The sequence below is a fragment of the Falco peregrinus genome, chromosome 3 (genome assembly GCF_023634155.1).
Source record: "Falco peregrinus isolate bFalPer1 chromosome 3, bFalPer1.pri, whole genome shotgun sequence".
NCBI lineage: Eukaryota > Metazoa > Chordata > Aves > Falconiformes > Falconidae > Falco > Falco peregrinus.
In genome coordinates, this window is record NC_073723.1 from 27,938,604 (window position 1) to 27,963,747 (window position 25,144).

General features: G+C 36.2%; 1 protein-coding gene across 50 annotated transcripts in view; it reads right to left on the minus strand.

Moving 5' to 3' along the window:
- Positions 1–25,144, minus strand: part of RIMS2 (regulating synaptic membrane exocytosis 2) — a 483,861-nt gene that overhangs the window by 280,959 nt on the left and 177,758 nt on the right. For 49 of the 50 annotated variants that reach the window (XM_055800464.1, XM_055800455.1, XM_055800475.1 and 46 more), the window contains one exon: positions 50–975. In XM_055800464.1, the coding sequence (XP_055656439.1) occupies positions 50–975 (926 nt within the window). Of the gene's footprint in view, positions 1–49; positions 976–8,465; positions 8,707–25,144 lie in introns of those variants that run through there. The other variant, XM_055800479.1, reaches the window with a different exon arrangement.

Here is a 25,144-nt window from a genome sequence, read left to right on the forward strand (position 1 = left end):
ATGGAAACTGAAACATATACTGAAACAGTCAAAAAATTAGAAATCTTACCTTTTTCACTAACACTTTCGCTTTCAATCTCTACATCATCACAGCTCGTATACTCTGGAGTGGATGCCAATTCTTCTTCTGAGCTGCTTAATGAAACCTGGCGCATTTTACCTCCCTTTTTTGTTTTATGGGGCTTTGGTGGTGGAGGTCTGACAGATTCAGACTGGTCTGAGCTGAGTGAATCATTCCGTAACATGGTCTCCATTTTTTCACGTTTTGTTTTCCTTACAGCAGAATTGGGATCCAAATGGTGCTGTTTCCTTAATGAATCAGAGCGCCTCATGTCTGGTCGTTCCAGAGGAATCGGACTCCTCCTAGGTGTAGGAGGGCTATGATTTGTGGTCCTCTGACGATTGGGACTTGGTCCCTGAGCCTCTCGAGTTCTTTCCATAGAGTATGAACGTTGATTTTCCATGGCAGCCCTGCGCTCAGACACTGATCTTTGTCTTGATGGTCGTTCCATCCTCAGCATAGACATCCGAGAATCTTCCAACTCTGTATTTGCCAATGAGACATCACTATGTCTCCGTTCATGACGTGCTCGGGACACTTCAGCATGGATACGCATTTGTTCCTCATATGGTTGCGGTTTGACTGGATAACGAGCCAAATTAGGATCACTTCGGTACCGTGCCTGGTATTCCTCTTCCCTCCGCTGCCTTTCATATTCTTCCCTGCTTTGTGCATCTTCCTCTTCTACCGGATACTCCTTGGAACGTCTGCGACTCCTTCTGTTGGAATCTCTATAATCACCCAGTTCAGGTTCTTCATATAACTGAGGTCCACGCTGAGACCGCCTATCTGAATAATCTGATGGTGACCTGGGCATCGCACTGTCTGATGTAGCATACTGTGAGTATTCGTCTCTCTCGTCCCTTTGGTCGTATCTTCTGTTCTGTTCTCTTGATATTGATGGGCTTCTTTTCCTAAATAATCATGACAAGACAGAAGAAAGAGAATTTTGTCAACATATCCTGTAGCACAAATGTACAGTTAATGCTAATTAAATTATAGTGGATCAGCTGATGGAAAAAAAAATCAACTCATTGCATTTCTTTGTGAATGTGCTTACACCTTTTCCGTACTAAATTAAAGAAAACATGTCATGCTACAAATCTGTCTACGGTGCACAGGTTAAATCAAAAAAAGCTTTAAAGGAAAAATACTAATACAACACTATAAAATATAGAACACAATACTTACACTGCTTTGTAGTCATAACTGCTTTACAAGTACCAAAATTTTATAATACTTTGTAATATTTTTACAGCAATGTAACTTGACCGTATACTTCTATTTCAGAGGGGTTTATAATCACTATGGAAATTAAGGCTAGATGGATCATTCAGTTAGTTTGGTCTTTTAGCAGCCATTATTGCTTAAAAACATACATTTCAGTTCCCACAAAACTAAAATGTGTGCCAAGGGCAGAACACAGGACAGACAAAGACCCAGTGGCAGCACTTGTCTGAACCAGAAAACCAAACTTTTTTTGTGTTGCATAAAAAGGAAAGAAGCTTCAAAGTCCTGCCTGTCTGACATGACAAAAAATATATAGGGATGTCAACAGTATTAGTCCAAGCATTTGAGCAAGACACACCAACCAGATTCCAGAATGGAATTTGTGTACCACATTAAGCATTGACTCTTTGTCATAGAAGATATCTAGCCATAGACAACTTCTGAGGCTTCACAGGAAAGTAAAAAAAGAACTATCCACAGATATTCTTTCCTGACACTGACAAATTATTGACTGAAGCATGTGACTTTATTATATGCAATGTTTTATTAGAGGATGTGTCTGGAATATATTACGAACTTTATATGTTCTGTTTGTTTGATTCAACATTGTTTGCCACTTGATTAGAAGGGATTGGTTAAATAGGGAGTAGTGATTCACAGGCAAAAAACAAACTGGAGCTTCAGATCTGAAGCTCTTTCCTTTACCAATCCTAACAGGGTAACAAGCATTTTAAATGCTACTTCCAGACATGTCCAGATTTGTATTTAGTTTTTGACCCCAGATGAATCTGAAGGAGATACCTGCAGGAAACCGGAGCAAAGATCCCAGATGTGGATAAAAAAGACTAAGAGTTGGGCCTTCTCTGAGATAAGATAGATCAGCTAAAGCTTTAAGTAAGGAAAATAAGTATGTAAACCTATTTTTGTTTTATCAGCCTTTTTCTCTTATACTTAGTCCTACCTTGTAATTAAGATCCTTTTGAAAATGTTTTCTATCCTCACAAATGGCCACTAAACCTGAAGGGCAGCCTTGCAGGCAGCAAACAGGAGATCCTACCTTGTGTTGGGAAGGATGGGATAAAGGAAAGCAAAGGCACAGCCCTGTTGCCACAGTTGTCTTAGAAGGGATAAGGAAAGGAAAGTCTTCAACTTAGTTAAGGGGAGAAGGAAAACCAGGCCCTCCTTGGTGTCCAGAAAAGTAGGAAGAACTCTGCCTAGCTAGCAGTAGAGAAAACGCACTGTCACAGCCAGAAAGGAAATGTGGTCTCTGCTCAGCAAGGGAAAACTGCAACTGTCTGAGCAGAGTGTGCACAGGGGGCTGACTGGCAAATTGTCATCCCGTCTTAGGTACCATACAGACTCTTTAAAATGTGCTTGAAAGATTTGGACCCAGTCTTACCTTGTAAATATTAAAGTACTTTAGCCTTACAATGGCATCTGCAAAAGTGGAAACTAATTCAATCTTGCAAAAATACAACTCTTCCTGTGAAGCATGACAAGTAATATAAGCATCATTTGGATGCCTGTTTGCTTAGGTGAAGCTCAGATGTCCTATGTGTCTTATTAGTGTCATATTAGTACCAGCACAAAACATAACCTCTGTAAGTTTAACAAAATCTCTATGGATTCTGCTACTGGGGACTCAAGTTGAATTGTTCTAATTTGACATAAACAGTTTTGTAAGTCTAAAACCAGAATGGCCAACGGGAACAGACAATTAGGACAACAGAACCAGCAGTACACAGAGAGACTGGAGAGACAAAGAAGTTTTCATTAAGACAACAAAAATTAGATGCAGAAACTTACTTTAAAGAAGATACATATTTTTCATTTAAATTTCATCAGCTGATGAAAAATATGCCACATCCTAAAATAAGTTGTTCCAATAGCAAATTACCTATGTTGCTGAAAATTTCTGCCATGCTTTTAATAAAAATGTGCCTAATTTCCCCTCCCCAGTTCTGTCCCCCATATAAGCAAAATCTTTTTACTCTGTGCAAATCCAACTGGAATAAATGGCACTTAACAGATACGGCATTCATCCATGTCAATCTCATTGCAAGATTTGAGACAAATATGTGTACACATACTCTACTGTTAATACTTACACTGTGTATACTCAGTCTATATTACATATGGATCAAGTTGTATTCACAGCTGCAGATTTTTGCAGAGATTTGATCCTCCAAGACATCAAAACATTCCAATGAGAATGGTTTATAGGATCAGCTCCATCATGAACTATGTAACACACAAAACCATACAGAATCTGGTTTGACAAATCTCACACGTGCCTTGGAGCAGACTAAGTGTACACATTCTTCAGGATTAAACACCTGCATATGTGTCTCTATAGTAATATAAACAACAGAATAGTAAGAAATGTTTTAGCTACATACAGGTGATTATATATACACACATGTGCCTCTGTGTGTGCATATATATGACTCCATGTCAGTGTCCTCATATGGACACAAATAGTAGTAGACAACCCTCTTCTGGCAATATTGCTGCTATAAAGTCATGGGGGGCACGGCTCAGGGGATGAAATAGATGGAATTTCTGTATGAGTAAAAATGCTCATTGTAGACTTTTTGCCGAGGGTATCATCTGAGGAACTGGCACAGGATTTACTAAAAAAATCAGCCTTTTTTCTAGCCTGAACTATGTTGATGAGAAGAGGATGTGCCAATTTAGCACTATATTTTTATACACCTTGCACAAACATTTTCTAACCTTTCTCTTACATTCACCACAAGCAGTCATTGCCTTTCCTCCATTTTCTGGCAAGACATCAATATAGCAATGCCGTCTATGGCTGACAGTAATGCGAGGATCAGCTAGGTCCTCAATCTATTCCAAACTTTCATGAAGGAAAAAACTTTACACAGATGCCCTGCATATGGCAGCTACTAGCCCACATGCAAGAATAAGTACCTTCCTGAAAACATGTTTTGCTCCAGAGAAAGCAGCCTGATAGATGATATTAACTAATTTAATTCCTGTCCCATGTTGATTGGCACTATCAAACCCCCTTTCTAATTAATTTCATCCCTGTTGAACGGATCTAACTTCACTACCAAGATCAAATGCCAGAAGCTGTAATCCTATCCATCAGAAATAAATTAACCATACCTGCATACCTGATCAACCAGACACCTTGCTGGCAGATGAGGGCTCAACCTGCCCAGCAGTCATCATACCACTTGGCATTCAAGCCTGTCATTCTCCTTAGTGGTCGTCACAACACAATTAGCCCCCCTTTACCATTAGTGACTTTTTTCCATTTTAAAAATACCTGCTACAAACACAGTTGTACAATGTATGCCCATACATTTTAAACTGGTGCTATTAAATCATGGGAGGAGGAACAGTACCAGTGAAAACTTATGGCCAGTCACTACTATTAAAAATCTGCTGTTATTTTTAGATCACAAGCTAATTCTCACTCACCTTCATGAGCCTTTGTCTAATCTATTTCACACCATTAACTACTTTAAAGATACCTTAACAGAAGCCTTTCCTCATGTACCTCCAGCTAGACACACCACAGAAAATGACTACTCCTCCTTTTCCAAGACTTTCCCAGAACATTAAAAGTGAAAAGAACTTTAAATGTGTGTCAACAGCTGTGATATGCATCCTCCAGCTGCCAGCTCAACTAAGCACGATATATTTCTTGTCAGGATTACCACCAATTCTGAAAAGTTTACCACACCACCAAAAAATCTTTCAGGCCATTGTGATTACTGCTTCTATGAAAGAATAATAAAGTAAAATCTCTATTACTGTTAGAAAACTCTAGAACTTGCACAAATCTCTTTGTCAGGCACATTCTATAAGTATTATTTTTTCAGATATAGAAACAAGCTTGTTTTCTACTAATGTTCACTGTGTATTTATTTTGTATTGTTATTTATCAATATATGACATTTGGTCTTTTAACACACATCTCTCAACCTTCCACTGATGGAAACTTTATTTGCAGTGCACTACAGATATCACTAGTACTATGAAAAAGCAAATAGCTTGACTGTAACCTGACCTCTTGCTCATAAAGTCAAATTATTCAACTTCCCCACACTACAGTAGGAAGTAAATACTTAAAATACAGCGTAGAAGAATATAAGACAGCTATTCTGCTTTGATGGTTCTGATTTCACTAACGGAACTAAATAGCTTAAAAGTCTTTGACATTCATATGCATTCTTCCTTGACGAGCAAATACTCTTCTGCTTTGATTTAGATTTTTTAAAAAACTCACCCCAGCATACTGAGAAAAATGAGATTTTTAAAGGTAAGTTTCCATCCCATTTCAGAAGCCACGGATATTCAAAACCATTGTAATATGTAAGGTATTTATATCACAGTCAAAACTAGATCTTCCTGGCTACCAATCTTGTTCTCAGATCAATAGAAGACACATTTGAATGGAGAAAACTTTCAAGAAAATATCATTCTAAAGATATGTTCAGACATATGGGTACCTGAATTCATTGATAATTACTTGGAAAGTTTTACAAATAAATAGTTTTGGGTCAATTAAAAAATAGCAAGGGCTCAGTGGGCCTGAACCATCATCAGCTACGTGAAAACTGAACATTGATCACCTACTTGTAAGACCTAATTATAATTTACTAGACAATACGTTAGTATTTTGTTTTCTATTTCCTATAAATTAGCAAGAAATAAACTTGACTGGAAAATTAAAACTGAAAATATTTCTCCTGCTCGTACTGTAATTTTGTTTAATTGTTTCGAAAATGTGATCCTTTCAGTACATGAAAGAATAATTCAGAGTAGATAGAACTTCACATTTTGCACTGGAACTCTTGTCAAGGCTTCATGTTAGAGACCTCAGCAAATACACTCAGCTCAGCTTTGTCTCTCCTTTACTATATGGAGCCTGTCAGGAAAACAGCATTTGTTGGTTCCTGAGTGACCATATAGTTCTACTGTTCTAAACTTTTGTACTTCTATATGTTGTATTCAACCGACAGTCAGGCACTTTTAAAAGAACAGTGATAGGGAGCAGATAAAACACCACCATGCCAAGCTGCAAAAAAGTTCCTAGGCTGCAAGGTGAGCTGAACACACTCCAGACATTGCAACAAAAACTCCCCCAAGTGCAATGAACCCAGAAAACTTGCTGTGCAAAATTAGCATCTGGCTGCCTTTCTCAGGGAGGGTCCTACTCTCCCACCGTTAGGTACTCTTACGAAAGCATTTCCACAGAATTCCTTCAACATACCAAAGAATCTGCAAAATATTTACCTACTTTGGCAGTGTTTTTAAGAGACTAGCTGGTATTAATTTAACTCTTTTTCTCATTTTCTGCTTATAACTTTTGCTTTTGCTGAGTCACATGGTGCATGAGAATCATTTTGCACTCTCCAAAGTAGCTATGGCTCCAGCTTATTGAAAAAATAGCTTTTTCTGACTTCTAAGCAGTTCCAGTTTCTATCAAGATCTCTTTTTGCAGCTTTTCTATGCTGTCTAGTTTTATACTAAATTAATCTTCTGATCTGTCTGTTCCCCTCTCCTTGGTTTCTCACCCCCCCAAAAAAAAAGAATGTAAGCATTCAATGCACGATTTGCAAGCTAATTCATTTAAACAGCCTACTCTGATAAAAAGAAAGGGGTTTTACATATTTCCTGACCAATGTAGTTTTAAACAGGCTGTCCTGAAGTACATCTAACACTCAGATATCTAAGCAATTCACTGAGTTCACCTGAGACATTATTTCATTCCTCATTTCACCATGCCTTACACATTTTATTTTATAGCAAACATATTTTGAACCATTAAAATACCTGCCAGCTAAATATCTGCAAACAATAATGAATTAAGTTTACAATGATGATTATACAATTTACTGAAGCATGACAATGATACTGCAGATGTTGATCTCTATTAGATTTTATCTGAAAATATAAATTCACTGACTGCAGGCTGCAATGTAATGAAAGGAAATCTGTAGTAACAAAACATTTAACATAATAAAATTCACGACTGATAACAGCTTCACTTTGGACTTGATATGATCACAGAGACATCTAAACCAATACAATTACTTCAGTCACAATCACTTCTTTTCTATGCAAGGAATCTGGCAAAAATTCAGCATTGCAGATTTCAAGCGCTAATTTCAATTTGTTTGGGGAAAAGAGTTATACATGGGAAAAATGAGGAACTGCTGAACAAAACTAGTGATTTTAAGTATCCCTTGCTAATCTACAAATATTTAGGTTAAAAATTCATTTCATAGTTTTTTATTGCATTAAGAACATCACAGATAGGAAAATGGGGCTACCAGTAGAAATGGCTTTGTCCTCCTTTATTTTGACTTTTTCAGTATCCCTTATATCATATAATTTGGGTTTAGAAAACAGCAAAGAAAGAAAAATAACAATTACATTTTCATCTTACTGATTATTCAGCTACACTGATAAATGCTTACTTTTTACAAATATGTCAAACGTCCTGAGTTTTTTCTTGATTTCTACTTTTAAACATTTTCAAAATTAATTTTGCTAATTTTTTCCACGTAATATATAAACAAGAATTATCTCACCTACTTTTTCAGTAAAATCTCTTGTTAAAGCTAATCATAAAGACAATGCTAAATGGATTATATTGCTTTCAAGAATAATTGGTCAGAATGTGCATTCTAGTTACCTGTCTCAGTACGGACACCATAGAAATCATTTGCAGAAGGGTGGAATCAATTAAGAGTTGCCATACAGCAGGATTCAAATGAGTTTAAAACCCGGGGTGTTAAAAGAATAATAGGTCACAGAAACATTAAAACATAAGAAAAGTTAATACAATACTGAACTTACTAAAAAGGACTTCAAATAATATAAAATACAACAAAATCTCAAAATTCTTCATTTGCTATTTTTATGAAAAGAAATCCAACTTTTCAACAAATATTTTTGTCACAGAAAATATAACACAACTTAAAATAATAATTTAAAGAAAAATACAAGACTGTTAAAGATCCTATTCTCACATATCTGAAGTACAATAAAAAGGTTTTCAGTACTTCCAATTGGTTTTTTTTGCTAAAAGTAAAAAATATCTTCCTAATCATCCCCAAAGAACAAAAAATGCTGAGCGTTACACATTGTTTTCACACAACACATTCAGCATCTTTCTTCCCTGCTTTACCTTTTGATCAGCCACTGCACATCTGGTAAGTAGGAAGCCTCGGGTTCATGAGAATACATCAATTTCTGCTCTGGCTAGGTCTTTCATCTAATCCTCTAGGTTCAGTGAAAACATATGAACAGTCTCTTAATCTTGAGACACAATTTTTTAGATATATTTTACAATCCTTTCCCTTCCCTCCAAATGCAATTACAAAATATAAGGCATCTAGGGAAAAAAAAAAGTCTAGTATATGAAACAACAGCAATTCAAGTCAGAGAGCTGACCCAATGGGAAGCTATTGAGAGCATGAGAGGAGTGTTATAGTTTAATGCTGTTACCATGTGCTGTATATAGCTAGAGGTCAAGTAAGAATTTACCCTATAAGGAGGATTACGGTACTTAGCTGATTAGTGCCTTGCTACAGTACTATTGCCTACAAATGTACATGCTGGTCAAGGCATTGAATTTAAACTATTTTTAAAATTGTGCAGTTCACGTATTTCAAATTTTGTGCTACTACCTCCAGCATCTTCTTTGTATTCTAGGTCTTAGATGACATTATGTAATATCTATTATTTTTAGTTAGAAACAAGTCAAATTTTGACATAATTTTCAACCGTTGGGCTAAAATAGCTGTAGTATCTACTTCAGTCTGATGTGACAAACGTACTGTAGAACTGAAAATACTCTTTTTTATATACTATTAAAAAAAAATTAAAATCAATGGACTAATTTTCCTAGCAACAGTGATCAGAACTCACTTTCAAAATATCGTGAGAATGTGAAAATAATAGCAGATGTGTACGGTCTCATTTGCATTAAATAATAATAAACACATTTTTCCACAATTATACAAGCCATGCATCCTTTGTCTATGCAAACGAGCTTACAAATAAATTATGTTTAATAAAAAGCAGCATACTCCAGCCAAATTTGACTGTAATAAATGTAAACTATGTTAAAGTGGCATGACATGGGAAATTACAGACTTAGCAGCAACGCAGATTTTCTCCACCTCTATAACAGTGAGTTCATAGTCCTAGAAAAGGCATTCTGACACCAAAGTTCTTTCCCTTGGCCGTCACAGGGAATATATCATAATACACTTCGTCTATATATCATTTCATCTAATTTGGAGTCTAATCTTTTTATAGTGTTTCATTTTCTTACCACAGGTATCGTTCAGCAGGTGTTTTTCCCAGCAGTTGAAAGTATCCTGTTTTTTTCAAAGAAAACCTTTAAGTGTGATGAAAAGGAGAATTTCCTTTCAAAGAAACACCCCATTATTACTAGGTATTATCACCATTTAATAAAAAATATAGCGACTTTAATAATGATCAAACAGTAAGCAACATGGACAGTCATATGAGAACTGTTTTGCCTAATAACACCTCTGCAGGCTGTTTTGGGTGGCTGAACTCCTAAAACTGTAACTTCACTAATGAATGAGTCAGTGTTTCTTTTCCGTTTTTTTCTCTCTTTATTGTATCCAAAATTACAATATATATCTGATATCACACAATGAACTTCAGTTTTAAAATATCTCTGTGGTTCATATTCAGTGTGGAAGAGATTAAATAGGTCATACTGAGCTGTTTTGATGCCCTCATAAAAGAGCAAGCAGAAAATAATTGCTGTGAAAATGTCCACTTTCTTCAGTAATATGAGGTAAAGGCCCCTTATTAAATCCAGTGAATTAATCAGTGGTGGCTCATCATGAACAGTGGACTAATGCAGCAGCTTCTCCAGGACAAAGCTGGCAGGCTAAACGTGTTTATGCTAAGGAACATCAGCTGGACAACTATGAAATGAGACAGGTGCATTCAATAACTCTTAGAAATTACCATGGTACATAAAATTTTGAATTTCCAATTCAACTGTCATTCTCAATATGCTGGTGAAAAGGGATTAAATGTGTGCATTTTTAAAGCAGCACCTAACTCTAACCAACACAGAAGCAAACACCTTTAGCACCATGAAAGTTACAGGACCTATATTATATATTGGTAGGATGTGACTTGCTCCACGGTAGTTTAAGTACCGGGCTTGCAATTCACAGTCCTTATGTGATCCCAAATGTGAACCCAAACGTCCAGGACCAAACAGTTACAGCTGCCTAGACTGACCTCCTTCACTTTAGATCCCAGAGCTCAGACAGGAGATAGGGATGTCCACCATGCCTGTGCTGCCTGGGTTTTCAGAGACATTATGTGAAAAGATTCCCACCACGCTACCATGTAGTAAAATCATGTGTGTAATAACAACCCGGTTTCTGGAAATATCAACAGATAGCAGAACCACCTTCAGATACCCTGTTCAGATCCCTGAATTCGGTATCTCCCCACAGTCCAGGAAGAAACGGTTAGTGACCTGCTGCTCCACTTAGAAGTGCACAACTCTGCATCTCAAATACTGTGTTCAGTTTGGGGGCCCTCACTACTAGAGGAGGGATGTACAGGTTCTGGAGTGTGTCCAGAGAAGGGCAATGAAGCTGGTGAAGGGTCTGGAGCACAAGTCTTATGAGGAGCAGCAGAGGGAACTGGGGTTGTTTAGCCTGGAGAGGAGGCTCAACCATATCACTCTTTACAGCTACCTGACAGGAGGCTGTAGCAAGGTGGGGGCGGGTCTCTTCTCCCAGATAACAAGCGACAGAACAAGAGGAAACAGCCTCAAGTTACACCAGGGGAGCTTTAGATTAGATATTAGGAAAACTTTCTTCACCAAAAGGATGGTCAAGCATTGGAACAGGCTGCCCAGAGAAGTGATTGAGTCACCATCCCTGATGGTAGTTAAAAGACATGGAGATGTGGAGCTTAAGGACATGGTTTAGTGGTGGACTTGGCAGTCCTGGCTTAATGGTTGGACCTGATGATCTTAACAGTCTTTTCCAACCTAAATGACTCTATGATTCTATGCTTTCTACCAGAGTGACTTTGCTTTCCTGCAGAGCTGAGATCAGCTCTGAATATTCCCCCCTTTTCATTTCTGATCATCTCTTACAGATGTCTGCACTAGAGCAAGTCTTCCATAAAAGACGCTCAACATGCAGCTTTCCAAAGAAGAAAACTCATTCCTGGATCTTTGTAAAAATCCATATGGAAGATCACTACCTACTCTAGAAAGTGTGTGGGAGTGAATAGTTGGAAGTGAAAAGGGTAACCCTGGCTGCCTAGCAGCTTTTATATGGAAAGGTAGTATCCAATCAAGATGACGGCAGTATAGAACATACACAGGAAAGTATCAACCTCTTCCAGCAGGAAGCAAACCAGTGTCCAATAGTCCTTGCAGAACTACTAGAAACACAATGGCCATGAAGAAAAATCACTGAAATATAAAACTGTGTTTCTTCCAAGAAAATTGTGAGAGAATCAAAAATACTTGAAAATGAAACACCTAAAATAAACTCAAAAATACTTGAAAATGAAACATCTAAAATAAACCTAGTCTTGTAACATAATCAAGCCTTGAGATGTATTCTGCATTCTACTGCAATGAAGATAGACTTAATTACTCCAGTATTACTTGAAAAAGAAAATAAGATGCCAGCTTTTTATATTCCACAGGAGAAATGAATGCTCATTTTGTAAGTCCATGTGTATATAAGCATCCAATTAGTTCATTCTTTACAGTTGCTGTCACCAGCACAACCCTTTATCCAAGCTAGTATTCAGTAGGATTCTCCAAAGTCGATACAAATGATGAAATTCTACCTAATGTTCAGGACTATGTATTAGAAGATTTTGGATCTAACATGGATCACTTCTTCCTTCAACAACAGCATTTCTAGAAAAGGTATGAGAACTAATGAAAAGAAGGCCAGCCAAGACCAACTAGACTCAATTGCCAAATACTTGAGAAACACTGAGAGGGAACTGTTCAAGTCAGAGAGGTTCTCAGTACCTTCAATAACAGAAGTCTATTATAAAAATTACAGAGTGCTCTCAATACCTCAGTCTTAAGTAGAATGTGAGCAATGGGCTAAGAAAACACAGTATTGGAACAGGACAAAAGCAATTAAGGGGTCATGATGTAAAACATTTTATCAAGACGTTCATGAAAGCTTTTAGAGATTAGTGATAACTTCATCACTTTCAGTACTGTTATTGTCAGACTGTTGGGATGGGTAGTATTTTTTAAGTTAACCTTTATTTTCATTGTTGAGCTAAGCAAAAAGACAGGCTAAATGTATGCCCACTGAAGCACTTTAAGCATGAGAGTAACTGGACACCAGGCTGGGGAGCCAGGCTAACTTTGCAAGAGACCATAAAAAACATTTGAGTGCCAGAGTTAACGGAGCATAAAGCAAAGATCAAGTTTCTGTAATTTTATAAGAGAAAAATAATCAAAATGGATAGTTGGACAGGCTTGTTTTTTACAATTGGCAAAGAATCTTTCACAGTATATAGCAATTTTGAAAAGCATATCCAGGTGAACTAACACAAAACAGTTACAAAATTAATAGATTAATATATAATAATGAGAGACTGATAACCACGATCATGTAGTTTGATGTCTTTCCTCCACAGGATGTTTTTTTCCAAAATATTAAATTAATGCTGGATATAACTGAAACTTTGCTGAGAAGGAAAAAAAAATATCAAATTATATTCCTTATATTTGGCCATACTGTGGCAGCAAGCTCATTTATCCTCATTATTAGGGTGATATTTCCCAATGCAATGGATTAGATTATTTGGGTTTACACAGATGATACACTATTAATAGCACAACCTAAAGAATTTTACCTTTCCACTATCTGGCCATTTCCCTACAGCTGTAAGTCCAGTAGCAAGGCAAGAAGAACCAGTAGTACTCAGTTGGAATTTTGGGTTTGATTTACAAATACATAGAAATTTCAGGTGGTAGTAGTGAAACGGTGGGGGTGGGGGTGCAGATGGGGAAAGGGAGTGGATAATTATACTCATGTAGGAAAATTCTTGCCACAGAGATAAACACCTAAAATACAGATAAATTCTTGAGAAAATTACCATCATCAATAAATCATAAAAAAAATGGGTTTTTAAGGGCCAGTTTTGTGAAAAGTGGACAGAAAGATATTACTGTGCTAGAGGTTATAGATGTTTCTCCTTCAGCCCCTTTTTGGTTTTTTAGACCAGTTTAGAAATACCTTTAATAATGCATTAAAGACTATCTCTGAATGGAGAATTCAGGTGCAGTTACTGATCAATAGTGTAAAGGCTGAAAACTGACATTAATGATACAGAAGCATTTTATAGCTAGCATTTGTCCATGATTAACAAAATATTGGGCACATGAAGAAAAATTCCAGTTTAGCAAAAACAGAATCAGTTTATATTAGATCAGTTACATGATCAATTAGATCAGTTTACATGACAGTAGGAACTTTACATATGACTTTAAAAGGATATTGTATGTCATAAAAAAACAGTATTAAAGTGTAAATTTATTTTCAAAAACAGAAGAACTTTACAACTTATTTTCTCTTTCTCGGTCATTTAAACTAACAGGGAAGCATTTTATCTATAGTTTATTCTGTACTGCTGCTTTATCTTGCTGATCATTTATTCTGCACTAGGACTGCTCTTGTGACTTGTCACAATTGTTCCACTAGACAATTTTACCACACGCAACAAAGTTAGACTGCACCAGCACTAATTGCAGCAGAATAGTTCATAGTTCCTCTAAGTGCAACAACCCTAGAGACTTTTAGATACAAATACCCACCTAGGTTCACCTCACTGCTTTGACTGTAGCTGTCTTATTTATGCATACTTTTGCCATAGCTCTTCCTTAAAGCACTGGCTTAAGGGAATGTCAAGTGGAAAGTTTTTACGCTACTGGAAGAAATAAGAGAAAAGGAAGTCAAACTTCTAAAGTTGTTAAGAACAACACATATTTCTGCAAGACAGCAAACTTAACATGGAAAACATGTTCATAGCCAAGAGATCCAACATTTTGCCAGACATTCTGAAAACTCTTTGTCAAGAATCATCAAAGATACAGGCTCACAGGCAAAGACTGATCCAGCAAAATACTTGAGGACTCTGCAAGGCTGGTAAAGACTAGCAATCACGTAATTCGTCTTAATCCAACTTAATACAAAATTCTGCGTTCTCTCTTTCTCAACAAGTAGCCTTAAGAGAACACTTAGTGAATCAAAAGCCATTTCCTGTTCAGGTCAGTCTAATACTTGTAGGACCACAGGTCCTCTCACTGCCTGCAGAAAGTACTTTTTTAGTTCATAAATTCTGGATTAAAAAAAAAAAAAAGAGTCTTCCACTTATACTGGACTTGATGTTTCAGTTCTGGATTATCAGGGATAATGGATCTATTCATCACATAAAATAGTGATTAAAGACTGTAATACAAACAGTGAGATGATTGGCGCTTCATGCAAATCATGTATAATCAGAGGGACTAACAGAGAAGCCTATAAATACTGCAAGAACCTGGACTGGGAACTTGTTCAGGACTACTCTGTTATTATCTTATAAATAGAGGGGAGCTGAAATCAAACACAGAGATATGCATTTCAATGGAGTAAAATGCTTTCGTTGTTTTATCTAGAAGTTGTATATCTTGCAATCAGTATTGAGCACTAGTTGATACGTTGGGTAAAGAAACCCATGAAAGAATGAAGAATATGATAAATTCTAAATTGAAGGAAGTTGTATTCAAAAAGATAATAAAATTTTGCTTAATGATGATTTGATGAAAAGGTAAAACTGTAAATCAACATTACACCTTTACAAATATTGTCTACAGAAATCAAACCAAAAAATCCGTGTTAGGAAAGACAGACACAAAATAAATGCAATCCAGGATACTCTTAATCTAAGTTTCTGTCATTACTTACATTCTCTGTAATAACAATGCTTGTGGGAAACAAGAAGGAAGTGTACATTGCTCCTGTACACTGAACAGGACCTGGGACTTCATGGGTATACAGGCTAAGTACCCATGCAGGAACAAACTGATACTCTGGTTCAGTTGCCTAGACATATGCCCAGAAATATTCCTGATTTCAAGGTGTTTCTTATCATTCCCACTCCCACTCCCAAATTTTCAAATATAAGTTTGCTAGTTTATTCATAAATTTTGTCTTCTGGCTTCCTATGATTAGGAATTATTTGCCCCTTACTCTTCCTTCTTAGAATGGATATTGCCACAAAGAGTCTTCTAGTCTAGAATATGACAGCATTTCTTGCCTACAGCATTTGATACCTCGACCTCCTTGTCTATTAACTCAAAGGAAAAGAGAGGGTTAGTGGAGAAACATATGTCCAAATCACCCTTAGACTAGCAACATGACAACAATCATTTACACCGCACCTTTAAAAAAAAAACATAAAAAGCCCAACACTTTTGCACTCCAAAAATCTGTGGGTGGCCAAGATTAAGAATTCAAGATCACAAGGGCCTTATCATATATACTCACAAACTCTAATCTTCAGGGAATCTCCTTGATAGAGTTTAACAAGTAGGAGTATAAGTCTCCATATTTCATTGTTTATGGTAAACTTGAGGTGCCTGAAAGTATCTCTGGGATGATTATCTCATGAAAAAAGGGAATGACTGCATGAGTAACATTAGGGCAAGTACATTGGTGCTAGGTGTCCCTATAAGAATACTCGTATGAACAGCCTTCAGAAATGAAGAATCACAAGTGATTTTGATGGGACATGTGAAGAGGAGTTTTATGACCTGATCCAATGACCAAGCTCAAGCAATAGCATAAGAGGGGTTTTGTAATATATATTACTTCCAAAGTAATATAAAAGAGAAAACTAGTCCTCTGGACTTATTTCTGAAGCTAGCTGACTATTAAAGAGAACTTCAACGCAGACATGATTTCCTTTCCTGATTCCATCTGTTGTCAAGTTAACTGCTTTCTAACAATAACTATGCTAGTGTTTCATGTACTACAGCAAAATATAAATACTCCAAATATTCTAGTACATAGATTAATTTCTTCTGATGCCCAAAAACCAAACATAGGTTTGTTCCAGTAACACAACCTGCACATCAATTTTATTGCAAAACTGTTTTCTGCTTATACATTAAACTTTCCAGTTCTTTACATGATCCATAGTTGACTGGCATATTGAGGACAGTAAGACAAGATGGCAAAAGAGCAAATAAAAAGCAATACACCTTATAAAAATATGCATTTCATATTTTAGTTACTCTTCCTGAATCCACACATATTCCTGTTCTTAGCAATCAAAAGTATCTTGCAGCTATGGCAAAATCACAACCTTATCAACACCAGGGATTCAGGCCCTACACATTCTTATACCACCTTTTAACAAGAGGCATTCAGCTTTCAAGCATAGTACCATCATTGTGTCCAACTGCAAATCAGATCTCTTCCATTAAAGAATGTTTGCATCAGGCCTTCCAATCAAACATATTTTTAAAGCATTTATCTTCAGAGCCTTTTCCTGAGAGATCATATTATCTTTTCAGGTCATCTTTTATGACACCCCATTCTGAGGTAAGCAACAAAAAAGCAGACTTTGGATTGAACTGTATCTCTTCATATGAACTGGAGTTACGGAGGCTTTTCTCAAGGAAAGATTCACGATCAGCATGGGAGATACAATTGAAACACACTGATCTCAGAAATGGATACAAAGCAAATAGCAAGATTGAAAAAGGTAATTTAAATTAGAAGACTCCCAGAATTCTTGGTTTGAGATGACCTGCACATTTTTCTTACAGTAAGTAGTACACTAAGGAACAGTGGTACAATTACTCTACAATGACTAACAATTATTTTACAGTTTAGATGATTTAACATTCAGTCTTCACTATTTTTATGCAATATTGTGCTGCAGATTGCAGAGTGGAAGATACCTAGCCTCGAACACAAGTTCAGGGTGAGATCACCAGTATAACACTTAAGCAGCAGTTTGGTATGAAAAGCCTCCAATGCTGCAGCTGTATGAGGCAGTTTCAATGCAGGTTGTCCATGTTCTCTTGTATGGAAGTCACGACACATATAACACCAATGCACACTTACTCTGATTATAAATAACATTTAAGTCTTCTGAATTTGTTACTTTAGCAACAAATGGATGAAAAAGAAATAGGTCCATTGAAAAGATAAAACCTTTATTTGGAATTCCGATGAATAATGCAAAGGAGGAAGGGGATATATGACAAACTTCTGGAAAATCTCAGACAAGTAGTTATGCAATGGATGGGCTACTGCACATCCAGAATGTGACCACCTTCAGATTATTCCTCTATGCCCTCAGTACAAGAAGGAATGGAGAGACCAAAAAAAAAGGGAAGCATACATCTGCAAAGCTGCAAAGAAAAGAAATAGAAAGAGAAGCAAGAGAGCATGTGCAGCATAACCTGCGCCTACTGTAAGTGAGATTCTCTTCATTACATTATGAGACCTATTTAGTGGTTCTGATATCACCACATTTACTCCAGCTAGGAGTCTGAGATTCTCAGAAGTGCCTAACATCTGAGTCCGTATTTCAAGGCTTTTCCCGAAACCATTACTTTAAGACAGACCATTTCACCAGAAAAACTATTTTCCTCTCATTACTTTTATCTCAGTAGAAATGCTTCTGTTGGAGATTTAAAACCTACTTATAAATTCTCTGTAACACCCAGACAAACAGCAGTCTGACCTTCAGCAATCTATGTGAAAAATTGTTTAAAATACATATTACTTAAAATAATAAGGCTTGTCTACAGTATGTTTAATTTTTTTCAGAGTGAATTGTAATATGGCAAAACCTATTAAGTCTGAACATTCTTTTGGCATATTAAATGTAGAAAATTTAACAAAAAAGTGAATGGTTGAAACAAAAATTGTACTTCTATTCCAACTACTGTATCTTTTCTTTAAAGACTTTGTTTTGCTAAAGAGTGAAAACTATTCTAGTATAACTAGCAATTTTCTGTAGTGTGCCTACAGAATATGTATTGCCTTCTCTTTGGAGAATTTGTTACCCATTCATTGAGAGGTGATATTCCTGTCATATGTTTTGTAGTGGTGGTTAATAATAAAAATGTTACCCAGTCAGGATAACTATCAGAAGCCAGTAAGTTTCAAAGCCTATTAAAAATTAAAATAGTGAAATTGAGGCATACTTAGTCATATCCAGAGAATTCAAGAGATTTCAACAAGATTTAAAGCTTGGATTTTTCAAAAGGAGAACTGACAACAGGCAATAATTACTCCACGTATCTCTGAATTTTTTTTGTTGTAGTTGTGTTCACGAAAACTTCTTATTTGCTCCTTGCTGTTGCTATAATAATAAAAAAAAAAAGACAAAAAAATTAAAGTATGCAAAATAATGCATTTATAATAAAGCTTAATCTGACATCATTTGTGACCCTGTCCTACCAAGATCACTATTAACAATAATGCGGCATCCTTTAAAGAGATCCAGACACCTAAATCTGGAAAAAAAAGGCCATTAAGGAAAAAAAAAAAAAAAAAGAGATCTCTCATTGCTAAATTTCACACTGAGCTATATCTTCTGATGAAAACAAGAATGTCAGAAAAAAAGTCTGTATATGGATAACTTTAGCCTTCATTTTATGCAGCTAAAACTAAATACTGGGGGGGACTGATTTTTAGAAGGACAAAAAAGTCCAGACAGACATAACTTCAATTGTAATTCCAGGTATTGAAATAGATCAGATATTGTCAGATTTTAAAATACGTCCAGAGACCTGTCAGTGAGATGAAAGCTGGCTGAGACAATGGGCAATCGTGCCATCAGTTTAATCAAATTTTTTATCTAGTGGAGTGTTGACAATGCCATGAGACAGTTTCACTGTAAGCCAATTTTCAGTACTTAAACAGCTAACATCAAAACCTTCAGTGAAGTGCATGTTTATGAACTCTCTGGCCCACTCTATATAGATCAAAATTTAGTCCTTTATATAAATCTAAATATTGGTATTTTACCACATTCTGTTCAGTAAAATAGATATTTCCATTATGTTCTCAACAATGAACACAAAAGCAAACATGGCAAGTTTTAGAATTCAAATATCTTTTTCTAAACCCCAGATTACATTACTTCTGAATTAGAAAACAATTTACACGTACTTATAGAATACTTTTCTAATAAATAATGGTAAGCTTAAACATGTTATGCTCTTCTAGTTAAAAAGTGCAACTGCTTTTCTTGTCATGATCTAATGGGGACATTGTGCAGGGCATAACACGACTGCTGGATCAAAAACCCAAGGGGGAAAGAAGAAAAGATGCCCCTTTATGTCCTTTGGAGTATTGCACCCACATTTCTCACATCTCCAAAGACATTTATATGGATATTTCTCAATTATCAAAATTCAGTATGCCCCTGAACTATGATACTCAGGCTTAGAAAGCCTTGGGAATTTTTACTTACATTTTCTCTCTTGAAAATCATACTTCAGTGAACTTGTTAATTTGATTTTTCTACACATCATGGCTTTTTAAATCCATAGCATCCCTTATGTCCAAGCCAATGAGGCTGGACAAACTTCTATTATCAGCTTAGAATAGTAAATATACCAAAAAGCAAATAAATTCTATTTTTCTAATATTCAGAAACAAAATTATTTTTTATAATAATTAGATTATTATAATTACTTTCTTAAAATTTCCAAGCATCTGGCACAGACTATTTAAAACATTTTACCTGTCTTTCCACAAAATTAATTATATCATGAAATGAGTATATGTAGTAGCTGTTCTAGTGTCAAAGTGGTTTTATAGTCTACTAATGCATATATTTTTTTGAAAAGTTTAAGGGTTTTTTGCAGGGAAAGGGACAGTTTTTTAAAATAACCATAGTATTTAGTTGATATTCTATAAAGCTTCATACTTTTCATGCCATTATCAGAACTAGAGAGTACATGCTGGGCATGCATTGTACTTTCTGGTTGAAAGAACAGCAAAAGGAGACAACTGCACATTTACTCTGATATTCACTAGAAAAAAACTTCAGTCTCTGCAAAACAAAAAACATACAAGTTCACTCTGAGGGACACAGTAAAAATGCGAATACACGATCCTTTCAGCAAATAATGACTCATGCATTTAGTCTTTGTTCATTTTCTCTTATGGCTCATATGAAATGCTACAGAATACTGGGTCACTGAATATATAAAATGTAACTACACACTCAGTATCACAAAGACATGCTTCTTCACCAATTCAAAATATGCAATGCAGTCCACTGAATAAACCATAAAAGCAATATGCCTCAATCTATATTTGTGACTGTGCTTAAGAAACATAATTAACTGGCCAAGAAATAACAGAAGAATCTAATCAGAGCTGCTCTTCCCAGACAATTCAGTGCCCTGTACAAACACACAGGTTTTCAGCAGAACTCTCAGAAAAAGCCACTGAAAATAAAATCTTCTGAGGAAAATATACAGTAATACATAAGCAGCTTGCTTTTTATTTATTTTCCAAGGTGCAGACACCCAAATATGAAAAGTATTTTCAGTAATTAAGGTACTGGATCAGTTGTTCAGGAGCATTATATTCCAAGAATATTTAGGATCACCGCACATTTTAAAACGTCAAAAGGAGTCGGAGATCTTTGAAAACTATTATCTTTGTATTTCTATGAATCACCAGATATTATGCAATAGCTCTGGATGTGTCAAAATGTACTTAGTTCTTCCACCCGTGTCTGTAATAACAAATATTTAATTTATCTATTTACTATCTAGCCACTGCAGATCAGGGAGATACATAAAAATTTCACAGGAAGAGGCAGACAGACTCTTTGGTAGTTTATATCTAAGAGTACAGGTTAACAACAAAAAAATTCAAAATTTGTTTTTACAGCTAGCTTTTGCAGTCATCACTTTTGCACGTAATCCCTTTTACTATCCCATATACAGAGACTTAATCAGTTTGCCTGTTTGTAGGAATAATCATGAGAAGGAAAAAGAAAAAAAAAAATCAAGAGAATAATTACTTACCTTAAAGTAACTGGCGTTCTTTGATGCACAGATACCTCAGGCACTCAACATGTAATCTTAAGGCCATCGATATTTGTTGGGGCTGCACCTGACTGCTCCCACCCTACTCCCTACAAGTATGTAAAGGGCGATGTGAGGACCTGCAGCTCCCTTGCCTCTGCAGAATCCAGACGGGAGACTCAGTGGTGAGGACGGAGAAAGTACCGTGCCTCCATAAGCACAGGGCACCTCAAGGAACCACAGGTATTGGCATCTGCTTTCTCTTTCAAATTACTGGTCATCAGCAACTCATTTTTGCTGACTCACAAACAGTAACCCGATATGCAGAATCTAGATGCTCCCAAGTCTATCAAAAAATGACTCACACGATTCTGCCAAAGTAAGCAGCATACCTATAAGCCTGTATAAAGAAATAGTATCCCACAAATGTTCATATAAATCCCCAGGGAGCATCTTTTTAAGAATACCTACAATACAGTCCTGAAAGTGAGGACTCAAGTTTCAGCATGGACGTCTTCAATTAATTAAGTGAAATATTAAAAAACAACTCCCCCTGCCCCCAAAAGACCAAATCACTCAACAATTTACAGTATTTTATTCTGGGCAGAGTGCCTTCCCAGAAAGGAAAAAAAAAAAAGAACAAAGGGAAAGAAAAATGTTAATTCTGCTTCTGTAAGCTTGTTTAAAATTAATTACAGGGAAACATGATAGACCATCTTTTAACTCAGGATTTAATAAATGTGATGAAAAGATCAGTCATAAATAAAACCTTTTTCCTTCTCAAAGTCACTACACAACTAGATTTGACCATAAAACTGATGCTATCAAAGGGACATTAAATTTCAGTCTTGCTAATGGGAAGAATGACTTTCTTTATCATTTTGCTCATTGTGCCTTATATGGCATTAATCCAGTTATTCCTATCTGTTTAAAATAGTTTAATTTATATTTTCCTGCCAAATGGCATCGAAAAATTTACATGCTTAATACAAAATACGTTAAGAATGCATACACAAGGATTATATTTTTGTTTTACTTTATTATGTAGATGAGGTAACTATATAATAATATTTTCGTAACCATGTTTGCATACCTAAAAGTGTATAAATACTATGCCAAACATTATCAAGACTACATAAAGATAAAATTCATATCAAGATAAAAATCATGACTACATATATTTTTGCTCTGTTCAGTAGCAGTAAAATTGGATCTCTAACTTAATGTGTGTGTATGTGTGTGTGTTTGAAATCTCCTCTGAAACTCAGCATACCTAGAAAAAATCAGAACTAGAAAACTAAATAACACATGTACCAGAAACCGTATCATTCCATACCTTAAAATACAGACCAAATATGGCATATTTTACTCTAGAATTAATAGATTTTACTCCATCTGACATGCTATATTGTGATACTGCTTTTAAAGGTGCAAAGAAAATATATTGCAGTTAACTATCTCTACACAATATGGGACAAGAACCTTAATTTTCAACATACACCTTAATGGGTGCACACCGGCCTACAAGTGCTTACAGAGTATTAGATTTTGTCTATGTACATGGGGATATTCACTCTTCAAGTCAGCTCAGAGACTCTGCTCTCCCCAGGCTCCCTCTACAGTCAATGGCAGACAACTCTAATGAGCAATTCAGAGCAGAAAACTAAGTTTAGGTTCTCTAAATCATCCCCTAGAGAACCTACATCTCTCCATCGACTGTGAAGGGAGCTGAGGGAGATAAACTCAAGCTAAAGTTAGCATTTATGAATCTGTTGCATGGTATCACGCTGTGTAAAGTGTGAATAAACTATCACGGCCCTCATGGCTAAGAACTGGCATCTACATCTCTTGGACAATGCTTTGTGAAAAATCAGAGCAATCATTCATTTATATAAAGCAGTTTCCAAAAATACTAAATGAAATTGAAATGTCTTTCTGATACTAAATATTACGTGTTAGGATATTCAAATTAGCAATCATTGTCATCATTAAGACTCAATTGTAAACCTCGCAAAAAAGCAGCCTAAAGACATTATCAATGTGGTTTTCAATAGAACTGCTGCCTGTCTTACATTATTATTTAAAACAAAACATTTTTTAACTTTAAATTTTCTTTAAAACAAATAGAACACCAATCCTCAGACTCAAGGGGCTAGGTGATCTCACCTAGTCTGAGAAAACGGTATTTTAAGCACTCCAGAGCAAGCTCCCTAAGTCACCAAACACTGCCTTAGAGTCAACTAGAAAAAAATGGCACTTGCAGAATGTAGGAAATGTAGATGTCTATCATGGGACAAGATTAATTTTTCCGTAGAAGTGCTTATTTCTCTCAATATAGTGTAAAGGAGGACTAGACAACTAACATACAAACTTCCACACCGCAGCTTTTTAAAGCCAAATGAGATGAATCCCAAACGAATACCAAAAGCACTGTCCCAACAAAACCAAACTCACAAAGGCAAACCAATTGTGTAGAGAAATAGGGAATATACAAATAGGGAAGCCCTGCTCTAACCTGTGAAATAAGTGACAGAAAAACCAGTTTTATTAGGATCAGAGTGCAAGAAAAAACCTGTCACTAACTTTAGGACCATTATGGTATAGGTGGGTTATGTGTGATGCAGCTGCAGCATCATGAATTGAGACCAACAGCATATTGATCCAAAACTAAAACAAGTAATATTACATGTAGTCTTACCTGATCTGGATGATGTTCAAGAACCTGTCGATTGATAATACTTTGCCAGTGCTTATATAACTTGTCATGACATGAAAAGTCAAAATACATTGAAACAATACTAAATTAATCTGTTTAATAGGATCCCTCTGCATCTTGGTCTCCTTTTGATGGTGTTTTCACTGTGTAAGAATTGCACAGGCTGCTTATTTACTACCAGGACAGACAGTATTTCATAGAACCAGAGAATGGTTTGAGTTGGAAGGGACCTTTAAAGATTCAGTGCCCCTGCCACGGGCAGAGACGTCTTTCACTGTATCAGATTGCTCAAAGCCATGATTTTGAACACTTCCAGGGATGGGGCATTCACAACTTCTCTGGGCAACCTGCTCCAGTGACTCACTACCCTCATCATAAAATAGTTCCTCCTTACATCCAATCTAAATCTACCTTCTTGCAGTTTAAAACCACTGCCCCTTGTCTTGTCTTTACAGGCCCTGATTAAAAAGTATTTCTCCATCTTTCTTATAAGCTCCCTTATACACTGAAAGGCTGCAACAAGGTTGCCCTGGAGCCTTCTCTTCTCCAGGCTGAATAACTCCAACTGCCTCAGCCTTTCTTTACAAGAGAGGTGTTACAGCCCTCTTATCATTTTCGTGGCTTTACTCTGGACCTGCTCTAACAGGTCTATGTCTTTCTTGTACTGGAGATCCCCAGAGCTCAATATAGTATTCCAGGCAGGGTCTCATGAGGGTGGAGTAGAACAGGAGAATCACTCCTCTTGACCTGCTGACCATGCTACTCTTGATGTAGCCCAGATATGACTTGAACCGTTATGGTACTCTGCAAGAACTGAATAATCAATCTCCATCCTACATGACGAGGAAAATATGCCATGGTAAACAATCTCACAGATTTTCTTATTTTAACTGAGTTCCACTAAAAGGCTGGGGCAGCTGGATAGCTGAAAGACTTGGTGCAGCACCAGAGCAAAGAATCAGGATATAGGAATATTTTACCAAAAAAGTTAATAATAAAAACTTTCAAAATCAATATATGTCATCTCAGGATTGGA